Source organism: Gigantopelta aegis, chromosome 1, assembly GCF_016097555.1.
Source record: "Gigantopelta aegis isolate Gae_Host chromosome 1, Gae_host_genome, whole genome shotgun sequence".
Classification (NCBI taxonomy): Eukaryota; Metazoa; Mollusca; class Gastropoda; order Neomphalida; family Peltospiridae; genus Gigantopelta; species Gigantopelta aegis.
In genome coordinates this window covers 41,937,870-41,949,125 of record NC_054699.1, presented here as the reverse complement: position 1 = coordinate 41,949,125, position 11,256 = coordinate 41,937,870, and the positions used below count along the sequence as shown (strand labels likewise).

General features: G+C 36.0%; 1 protein-coding gene across 1 annotated transcript in view; it reads right to left on the bottom strand.

The window, feature by feature from the left end:
• Positions 1-1,776: 1,776 nt before the first annotated feature.
• The window catches only part of LOC121375144 (very long-chain specific acyl-CoA dehydrogenase, mitochondrial-like), a 28,648-nt gene continuing 19,168 nt past the window's right edge, over positions 1,777-11,256 (bottom strand). Inside the window, exons 11-18 of the mRNA XM_041502410.1 lie at positions 11,039-11,143; positions 9,397-9,483; positions 8,387-8,449; positions 7,695-7,796; positions 6,794-6,891; positions 5,692-5,764; positions 4,428-4,500; positions 1,777-3,596 (exon numbers count right to left, since the gene is read on the bottom strand). Coding sequence (XP_041358344.1) covers positions 3,310-3,596; positions 4,428-4,500; positions 5,692-5,764; positions 6,794-6,891; positions 7,695-7,796; positions 8,387-8,449; positions 9,397-9,483; positions 11,039-11,143 — 888 coding nt within the window. The 3' untranslated portion in view covers positions 1,777-3,309. The remainder of the gene's footprint in view (positions 3,597-4,427; positions 4,501-5,691; positions 5,765-6,793; positions 6,892-7,694; positions 7,797-8,386; positions 8,450-9,396; positions 9,484-11,038; positions 11,144-11,256) is intronic.

Sequence of the window (11,256 nt, the reverse complement as noted above, 5' to 3'; positions counted from 1 at the left end):
ATCATTCTGTGAAAATACATAAAAACAAATCCATCTGTGAAAATTACCACATACACGTACAAACCATTCGGTGATAGCATAAAATCATAATTTTATAAATGAAGATAACAGCATACAAACCATTCGGTGATAGCATAAACACATATTTTATAAGTGAAGATAGCAGCATACAAACCATTCGGTGATAGCATAAACACATATTTTATAAGTGAAGATAGCAGCATACAAACCATTCGGTGATAGCATAAACACATAATTTTATAAGTGAAGATAACTGCATACAAACCATTCGGTGATAGCATAAAAATAATTTCACAGTACAGGTGAAAACAAACAAACCCTTCAACACACCATACATACAAATATATTTAGGTTTTACTGTAAAAACCTTTCTATACAGACTGCCAATACAGCAGTGAAAAAAACACATTCCATTTGTAGTGTTGTAAAATAGCACAACCTACATGTATTTATAAGTCTGAAAACAAATGTGTAATAGTCTTTTTAGGGCCGTTAAACACCAAGACTTGAAACTTTGAAATCCCACAAATGTACGAGTCACTGACCAATTTTAAAGAACATCAAGGATTGTTTTATAACTAAAATTATTTATCGAGTTTCATGTAATGTACCTGTCTATAGTCCTTGCCACAGGAAACGCCTTTTATCATACTATGGAATTTACTACAAGCATTTCTGAACCAACTGTTTTCTAAATTGCACACGAAAATACTTTTAGGTTTTTTTTTGTTATTTCCAAATCACTTTTACTTTTCTTCTTATATCAAACCAAACTGAAACTGGGACATAGCTAATATAGTAATAAGTAGACAAATTCTTATTAAGTTGTATACACAGTTAAACTAATGTTATACAACTAAAAGAGGTAACAGTTTACTACTAAATATTCAATGTTAAAGAATCAACTTAAAGGTACAGTAACAACAAGCAGGCCTGGCCAAAAATACTCGTCCGCTTGCCCCAGACGAGTAAAAATGTGCTCGGATGAGCAAAAGTTACAATTCAGTCATCCGCTGGGCAACCAAAATTTCCAAACACAAGTGCCTGTTTATCCCTTTTGTACACTTACAATTTTTGTACTTCCGTAATCTGCAGCAAGCATACGCGCGCGCGTGTGTGTGTGAGGCTCCTGAATATTATATCGATTACCGTATTTGACCGGATGTTTTTCACTAATGTAGTAGCGTTTCGTATTACGAAATTAGGTTGTGCATCTGCAAGTTTTCGCATGTTTCCCAATTAAATTGATATATTAAATATACATGCAATTAACATTTAATTGAATAAATGTTAAAGAACAAAGAGTAAGCACATGTGCAGGAAAATTTGTAACGTGATCAATGCAGTCTCCGACTGAGTCTGTGTGTCAGACTCACGTCGAGAGCGCCAAACGCCAGAATTTCTAAGGAAAACCGAGGGTATACTCCCCCTGAAAATTAAATGTCCAGAAATGCAATGTTATGCATCTACAAGTAAAATTAATCCTGAAAAATAGAGGGGTATACTTTTTTTAATATTTAAACTCATCCGTCGTGAACACTCCCCTTTCAAAAAAAAACCCAACAACAAAACAACCCATAACCCGACCCCCAAAATAAAAAAATAAAAATAATAATAAAATAAATATCAATAAAATAAAATAATAATAATGTTATTCAGTGAAATCATTAACCCAAAGTAGCATATTCTCCATGATCATTCTAAAGTAAAGTATTAAAGTTTTTTTAAACTATTTCCAATTTTGCTCCCTTTTTTTTTTTTTTAAACATTCACAAAATAAAGGAAATAAACATTTACTAATACAGGGCTTACAAGTGCTTTGTATGATGTGTAATTGTTTGAAACATACAGTTTAATTTCGATTTAAACTGCTTACGTTTTGGGACGAGTTAATTTTTTGGTGGGCAAGTGAAATTTGAGAGTTACTCGCCCGGCTGGCAAATGAAATTTTAAGGATATGGCCAGCCCTGTCAAGTATTCAGCTACAACCTTAAAGGTGCAGTACCACAGTTGCAACGACCGTTCTTTGGTATTTTAAATTTGTCATAAATAACAACAAAAATTGGATCAGGAAGTTAATAAACTAAAAAGATTTCACATCATTATACAGTTATTGGATTTTCTGTTACTGGCAATGGGCTATGTTTCAGTTCTTGGACACCACCACCACGAAAACTGACTATGCCAATAACAGACAATACAGTAACTGTTTAAGATTTACAAATGAATGAATGAAAGTTTAACGACACCCCAGCACAAAAATACACATCAGCTATTGGGTGTCAGAAAAGATTTACGAAGTAATTGATCTCACACATAATCTTTGGTTTTAATTTAATATTTATTAACCATCATTTATGTCGTATTCGTGATTAGTTAGCATAATTAACTGGAGAATATCAAAACTGCAAGGTGCGGTCACTTTCAATAAACTGTGGTTTCACTACAAATCCCCCAAGTACAAATATAAAGTAAACAAAAAATCTATGTCATATATACATCAAAAGTTTTTGTTTTGGTTAACAACACAACTAGAGCACATTGATTTGTTTATTATCGGCTACTGGACATCAAATATTTGGTAATTCTAAAATTTAGTCTTAAGAGTTAAAGTTTGTTTTGTTGAACAACACCACTAGTGCACATTGATTTATTAATCATCGGCTATTGGATGTCAAACAATTCACCCCCGATATACATCAAGACAACAGTCTTTTTGTTTTTTTCACTGTCAAGGAATTATGGGTATAAAATACGTACATATCAACTGTAATGTCACAGGTTTATCCTGTCAGTCACAACATACAGATAATTTTAACAAATTTTCGGGGCTTTATTTCACTGTTAACTAATTTATTTTATCATGATTTATTGTTTTTGTACACAATCATATATGTACTTCTAAGGCATAATCCTTTCATTTCAAAACAAAAATTAATAAAAAATGTTTTGCAAGAAACCGTTACAACCCCTGCAATCACCCACGGCAACAGGCAATGCCGTGGAGATTTTTTTTCTCCACAGCACCTTTTTTGCTGTGTACTAATTATATATTGTTTCCATGGCAGGTTTTTTTTTTGCTGTGGGCGTTTTCTTAATTGCAGGCATTGCATCATCATGGAATTACAATATGAGGCCCTTTAAGCAATAACCACAGCTTTTCAATGTACACCTCACTCAGATAGATATAGATATATATATATATGCATATACACATTCACTCTTCTAAAACAAACCTAGATTGGAATAATAATATTTGGTCGTAACATTAATCTAAAATTAAACGTATCAAAATCCTAGCGGATGTCGTTGCACTGTGTTGCCATTGGCAACAATGTCCTGTGAGATCTGAGACAAACGCTCAAAAGTCTTCTTTGACCCCGAGTCACTTAAACTCTTGAGATTGCCGTGGATACGCTCGGACGCTTCGTCGCACCATACCGTACAGAGAAGCTTTTCGTGCTGTGCCGACACGTGGTTCTCGTTCAAGCTTCGTGACGCTCGGGAGAGAACGGCCACCATGCCGTAAATGTCAATAGCGGCATCAGCCAGCCGCTTCAACAAGAACTGTTCATCTGGAAAGTAGAGGAATATTTGTTTAATTAGACCTCAGCACATATTTTAAAACTATAGCTATTTGGTGTCGAACATACATGTATATGAGAGAGGTTAATTCAACACTTTGTTGAGAGAGAGAGAGAGAGAGAGAGAGAGAGAGAGAGAGAGAGAGAGAGAGAGACAGAGAGAGAAAGAGACAGAGACAGACAGACAGAGAGAGAGAGTGAGAGACAGAGAGACAGACAGAGACAGAGGTAGAGAAAGAGAAAGAGGTAGAAAGAAAGAGAGAGAGAGGGTAAACAAGAGCAGGGCAGAAGATGAATGGAGAGATGGAAACATGCTACTGCCACACAGACATTTCCTACAGTAAAACAGCAACAAGCTTCTCGTGTACCAGTTGTGGCACGCAGATAGCTAATACTGCTATAATAATGGATCATGTCAGTGGTTATATTTCATCATGGCTGAACAACACTGGCTGTGCTTTCAGCACGGTCCAAAACAAACAGTTTATGAAATCATGAAGGGAGATAACTTCAACTTCTCAAGGTATATTTGCAGAGGTTATTTTTTCTTTTCTTACCTACATTCATTTCAATTTATTTTCATGCTTATATCCAATTAAAGGTTCAAGCATGCTGTCCTGGGCACACAGCTCAGCTATCTGTTCAGGACAGAGGGTTAGTTGTTAGTGGTTAGTGAGAGAGAAGAGGGTGTAGTTATTTTACATCTACCCAATGAGTCGTTAATATCGCCCTGGGTGGGAGCCGGTACTGGGCTGCAAACCCTGTACCTACCAGCCTTATATCCAATGGCCTAACGATGACACCACCGAGGCCGATTCTTACCTACAATTGTCTTCTGGTATTTAATCAACAGATTCTCAACAGATATTCCAAAATCTTCTATAGCAGCGGCAGCCTGAAGTGAAAAGAATCAAACACATAACCAGGTTATATGTCAAGCAAAGGGAGGTAAAAAATATCAAGTCCACTGAATGTAGTAGTAACATTATCACTATCATTCTTACCAAGTGTTTTACAACAGAAAACAAGAAAAAATAAGTTTTTTATTATTAATTAAACAAATTTTTAAAAAGTTTGTTTTGTTTACCACCACCACTAGATCACATTGATTTATTAATCATTGGCTATTGGATTGCAAACATTTTGTAACTCTGACATAGTCTTAGAGAGGAAACCTGCTACATTATTTTTTTTCTCCATTAATAGCAAGGGATCTTTTATATGCACTTTCCCACAGACAGAAAAGCACATATCACGGCCTCTGACCACTTGTGGTGTACTGGTTGGAACAAGAAAACAAAACTAAGCTGAATGGATCCACTGACGTGGTTCGATCCTGCGACGCAAGCATCTCAGGCAAGCACTCAACAGACTGAGTTAAATCCTGGACACTTTTATTTAACTCAACACATGTATAACAAGAAGAAACCCACTTCCGCCACTCAATGGACTACTCTTTTCAATTAGCAGAAAAAGATGCGATATATGCACCATTCCAAACAGAACAGTACATGCCATGGCTTTTGTTACACCAGTTGTGGAGCACTTCAAAGGGCCCACCAACAGGACCCAATCCTAACTCAATCATGCGAGTGCTATATTGTGTATACCACTAGGTTATATCTCGTTCCACCTTCTGCACACGCTCCTGTGTTTGTAATTATATAAGAACTGTTTGTCATTTTTTTAATGAATTTATCGATGTACAACCGTCATAAATTTCACAAACTTTTGTAGCATAGTGAAGAATTTTAAACTAGAAACTTTGGAAAATTATGTCATTACATCAAATATAAGGCCATTTTACGTAAAACAGATCATGGGAAGAACATTAGAAACTGATTTACGAATTATGTATAGTTTTAACTAAATATGATGTGGTGTTTGTAATTATAACAATGGTTTGTCATTTTATTGTGAATTTATCGATGTATAACCGTCACAAATTTATACAATTTGTGACTGTTCTACATTGATAAATTCACAAAACAATTACAGACAATTCTTATTTATATCAGGCTCTCACGCACACACACAAAAAGTTCATTTGTAACTGATGATGAGTAAATCAAAGAATTGCTCTTACCTTGCTAGCCCCATCAGAAAGATCTGGGTGGACAAATTCTGAGAAAGATCCCCCTGCACTAACACCAACCATCCTGGAAATAAAACAACATCAATCATTTTTAATAGAAAGATCCCCCTGCACTAACACCAACCATCCTGTAAACAAAACAACATCAATCATTTTTAATCAAAACAGAACAACATCAATCATTTTTAACAGAAAGACCCTCGTGCACTAACACAAACCATCCTGGAAACAAAACAACATCAATCATTTTTAATCAAAACAGAACTACATCAATCATTTTTAATAGAAAGACCCTCGTGCACTAACACAAACCATCCTGGAAACAAAACAACATCAATCATTAGGTCATCAGTATTTTAAAAATATAAACTAACTTTTGAAAATACAGGGTTTTAGATAGTACCCAAGTCAAGGCGATGTACATGGGATTGGACATTGAAATTATATTTTCTCGATTAGTTTACCCGATTACACTCTATAGTTGGTTACTCTTTTTGTTAAGGTATTTCTACTAGTTGCGCTTGATGCACTGTCGGTCTAGGATCGATCCCCGTCGGTGGACCCATTGGGCTATTTCTCGTTCCAGCCAGTGCTCCACAACTGGTGTAGCAAAGGCCGTGGTATGTACTATCCTGTCTGTGGGATGGTGCATATAAAAGATCCCTTGCTGCTAATCGAAAAGAGTAGCTCATGAAGTGGCGACAGCGGGTTTCCTCTCAATATCTGTGTGGTCCTTAACCATATGTCTGACACCATATAAAACGTAAATAAAATGTGTTGAGTGCGACGTGCAATAAAACATTTCCTTCCTTCCTTCTACTAGCTGCAGACACATTTTGTATGTGTGGAGGATTAAAAAAAAATATCACGCAAAAACAATTTTCGACTACGGTTGAGTGGTCCTGTTTTATTAATATCCTGACCAACGTTTTTACAATCTGCACGTAAAATTAGAAATTTTTTGTTCTTTCCAAAACAGTCTACCTTTTTTCACATCAAGCCAAACTGGAATTACTGACCATAAAAACAATTAAAATGTTTGCTGGTACGAGGTATAGATTAAAGTTTAATAACCATGGCTGAGGAGAGATACCTTTTAGCCCGTTTAGCTCCCGCTCCGAACAACAGACCGACATTTCCCGCAGGGTTCTTCATGGCCTTCTGTAGTTCCCTCAACTGAACACCGGCGTACTGCAAGATTAAAACATTTCACTGTTACAAATAACTCCCAACATATATCAATCAAGAGCTGCACATAGACCCGCCGTGTACATAGAGGATTCGTCACTTTTTTTTTAATATGGAAAATATCAACCGAGTCAGCACAGCCTCAACAAATATTGATTAACATAGACTTGGTTGATATTTTACATATTAAAAAATACGAGTAGCAAATTCTATTTCTCCTGTAACACTTCTAAAATAAAATTTTCATTAAATGTTTAGTAAATCATAGTACTAAAGTCGCTGCCATCAGTAATATAATGCCATCGCAATTAGCACAAATTAATTTGACGTCACGCATTTTAACTAACTCTTTGAAAACGTTATGCTCAGATATACAAGTCTTGTTGGCTTGTAAACAAATGACCTATCCACAGCAATACATTACCTAGAGACCTTGCAAATTTGCATACCATTATTAAGCGGGTTAATACACTAAATTATCACATGGGTTTACAACTTGTTATCATGGGTAAAATTATAGGATAAATATATCTACTATTGGAAAATAATTAATAATCTGAAAATCAAATAATTACTAATACTATTCTTTTAATTTTTTTATATTTCCTTTGGCTAACTGAAGTGTGAATTCGGCGACAGATTTTCTGAGCAAATTTGCCAAAACCTCTAAGTCATTTTATAAATGAGCTTTTACCTGAATACCAATAAGTGCCACAAATAAGCGAAGAATTTTTACAAATGATGTTTTACCTGAATACCATTAAGTGATACAAACAAGCGAAGAATTTTTACAAATGATCTTTTACCTGAATACCAGTAAGTGCCACAAACAAGCGAAGAATATCATTTGTTCCCTCGAAGATGCGGAAAATACGAATATCTCTCATGACTTTCTCCAAACCACATTCCTGAAAATACAAAAATTATACAGCTGATCAGATTTTTTATTATATCCCCCTTCCCCCAATAAAATTACAAAGGTTGAATATATTTTACTGTAAACTGGGGGGGGGGGGGGGGGGAAAGAATATGTGTATGTAAATTTTGCACCCGCCTGAAGTTGTGAATTTATACACATCCATTATTTTTAATGCAAATACCAAAATATGTTTGAAGGAAGAAAATGATTTATTTAACAATGCACTCAACACATTTTATTTATGGTTATATGGCGTCAAACATACGGTTAAGGACCACACAGATATTGAGAGAGGAAACCCGCTGTCGCCACTTCATCGGCTACTCTTTTCGATTAGCAGCAAGGGATCTTTCATATGCACCATCCTACAGACAGGACATACCATGGCCTTTGTTACACCAGTTATGGAGCACTGGCTGGAACGAGAAATAGCCCAATGGGTCCACCGACGGGGATCGATCTTAGATCGATCATGCATCAAACGAACACTTTACTACTGGGCTACGTCCCGCCTCACAAAATATGTTTGTGAAATTTACATCCTAATGTTTCAATGCTAAATACCAAAAATGAACTTACCCTCATGTAACCCATTCCACCAAGAATCTGAATAGCTTCATCAGCACAAAACCAGGCTGCTTCCTGAAACACAAGATATTACACTAACAAAACATTTACTATAACAAAAACATTTACACTAACAAAACATTTACACCAACAAAACATTTACACCAAAAAAAACATTTACACCAACAAAACATTTACACCCAAGAAAACATTTACACTAAGAAAACATTTACACCAACAAAACATTTACATTAACAAAAACATTTACACCAACAAAACATTTACACCAACAAAACATTTACATTTGCACCAAAAAAGCATTTATATTTACACCAACAAAAACATTTACACTAACAAAAACATGTACATCAACAAAGCATTTACACTAAGATTTTTTTTTACTTTAACAAAACATTTTCACCAACAAAACATTTAGTAAGAAAAACATTTACACTAACAAAACATTTACACCAACAAAATATTTACACTAAGAAAACCATTTACATCAACAAAACATTTACACCAACAAAACATTTAAACCTCAAAAAAACACATTTACACTAAGAAAAACATTTACACTAAGAAAATATTTACACTAAGAAAACCATTTACACTAACAAAACCAGTATTATTACTATACAATCCATTCACAATGGAAGGAAGGAAATGGTTTATTTAACGATGCACTCAACACATTTTATTTACAGTTATATGGCATCAGACATATGGTTAAGGACCACACAGATATGTAACTTCACGGGCTATTCTTCTTGATTAGCAACAAGGGATATTTTATATGCACCATCCCACTGACAGCATAACACATACCACAGCCTTCGATATGCCCATTGTGGTGAACTAGCTGGAACGAGAAATAGCCCAATGAGCCCACCCATGGAGACCAAGACCAACCGTGCATAAAGCGAGCACTATACCAGTGGGCTACGTTCCCCCCCCCCCCCCCCCCCCCCCACCCCCCCACCCATAACATACGTAGCACATGGTTATTATTCTAAACTTACTGAAGCGAACACTTTGCTGATTGCAGCTTCAATCTGAAACTCAGTTGCTCCTTGGTCCATGTTAGCAGACACCATATAGGCCATAGACTGGAAAACAAAAACATCCAGTAAAAATGTAGGCCATCGACTGGAAAACAAAAACATCCATTAAAAATGTAGGCCATAGACTGGAAAACAAAAACATCCATTAAAAATGTAGGCCATAGACTGGAAAACAAAAACATCCATTAAAAATGTAGGCCATAGACTGGAAAACAAAAACATCCATTACAAATGTAAGCCATTGACTGGAAAACAAAAACATCCATTAAAAATGTAGGCCATAGATTGGAAAACAAAAACATCCATTAAAAATGTAGGCCATCGACTGGAAAACAAAAACATCCATTAAAAATGTAGGCCATAGACTGGAAAACAAAAACATCCATTAAAAATATAGGCCACAGACTGAAAAACAAAAACATATATTAAAAATGTAGGCCACAGACTGGAAAACAAAAACATATATTAAAAATGTAAGCTATAGACTAGAAAACAAAAACATCCATTAAAAATGTAGGCCATAGAAAATAAAAACATCCATTAAAAATGTAGGCCATAGACTAGAAAACAAAAACATCCATTAAAAATATTCTGTTGGTTGTAAACATGTTACAATAGCAAAAAACGTAACAACAGCACCAATGGCAATTGCCGTACTTGAGATATAAACTGACGTAGGCCGGGAGCATCACCGACAGCACTTTAATGGTTAGAAATTTCTGCCGTCAGTAAAGCTTCTCAAAGTCTGTATATATCAGGCCCCGTGCTTATAAACCTTAAAGTCCAGGCTTTAACGTCATGGCAACCATTCAAATAGCATCACGTTAAAGTCTGGACTTTATTAGTCTAGACTTTACGTTTTATAAGCACGGGGCCCTGGTGTACATTATCTCTCAAGATTTAACATTTGCTCATTTGAAATATGTCTACATACAGCAAAATAACCTTTCAGTTGTGTTCATTTGCTGCAAATGTCACTTAAAAAACCCATAAGCAGGCTCACAATTGCCGTCAGTGGGTCGTTTCACCCATGGCAATTCTTTTAAAAAGTTGTTGTAGGTGACAAATTCTTAAGTTCGAGCCGTGTACTAGCATGGGTCGAATGTTAGTCTGTATTCCCTATACATAGTCAGAACATTTATAAAGACCAGGGGCCTAATTCACTAAACGCTCACAACTTTGCAATCTTGTAGTGCAATGCTAAAAGACTTTTAAAGAGGATGCTATGTTGTCTAACAGAGCCTAAGGCCCTTGATGTTAAATATTCAGGGCCACGGGTAAGAAAAAAACTTTGGGGGGGGGGGGGGGGGGGGGGGGCACAAGACACATGGGGATCCGGGGGCTTGCCTGCACCCCACTGGAAATTTTTAATTTGTAGGCTCTAAAATACCATTCAGTAGCCATTTCTGGGTGGTTACACCCCAAAAAAAATTGTTTTGTTTAACACTAGTACACATTTAAAAATGTCAAAAACAACAACCATTAAATTGTCATGTTATTACCAGATTTTAATTTGGGGAGAGGGGCAACTTCCACTCTTGAACACCCCAACCTACCCCACCCCGCTAACTACGACCCTGATATTTGAAATCCGACCTACCTCAGTGACGTACTGTACGAGAGCCATCCTGGCGATCTTCTCCTGTATAGCACCGTACTGGGAGATTTTCTTGCCGAACTGCACTCTCTGACTGGCATGGTCAACCTGCATACAGTAAAAATTTTAATCTTTTCTTTTTGTTCAACACAACCACTAAATGTTATTGGATGTGGCCAGTCTTTAAGCCCACCCCAAAAAGAAGCCCATGAACTTAAAAA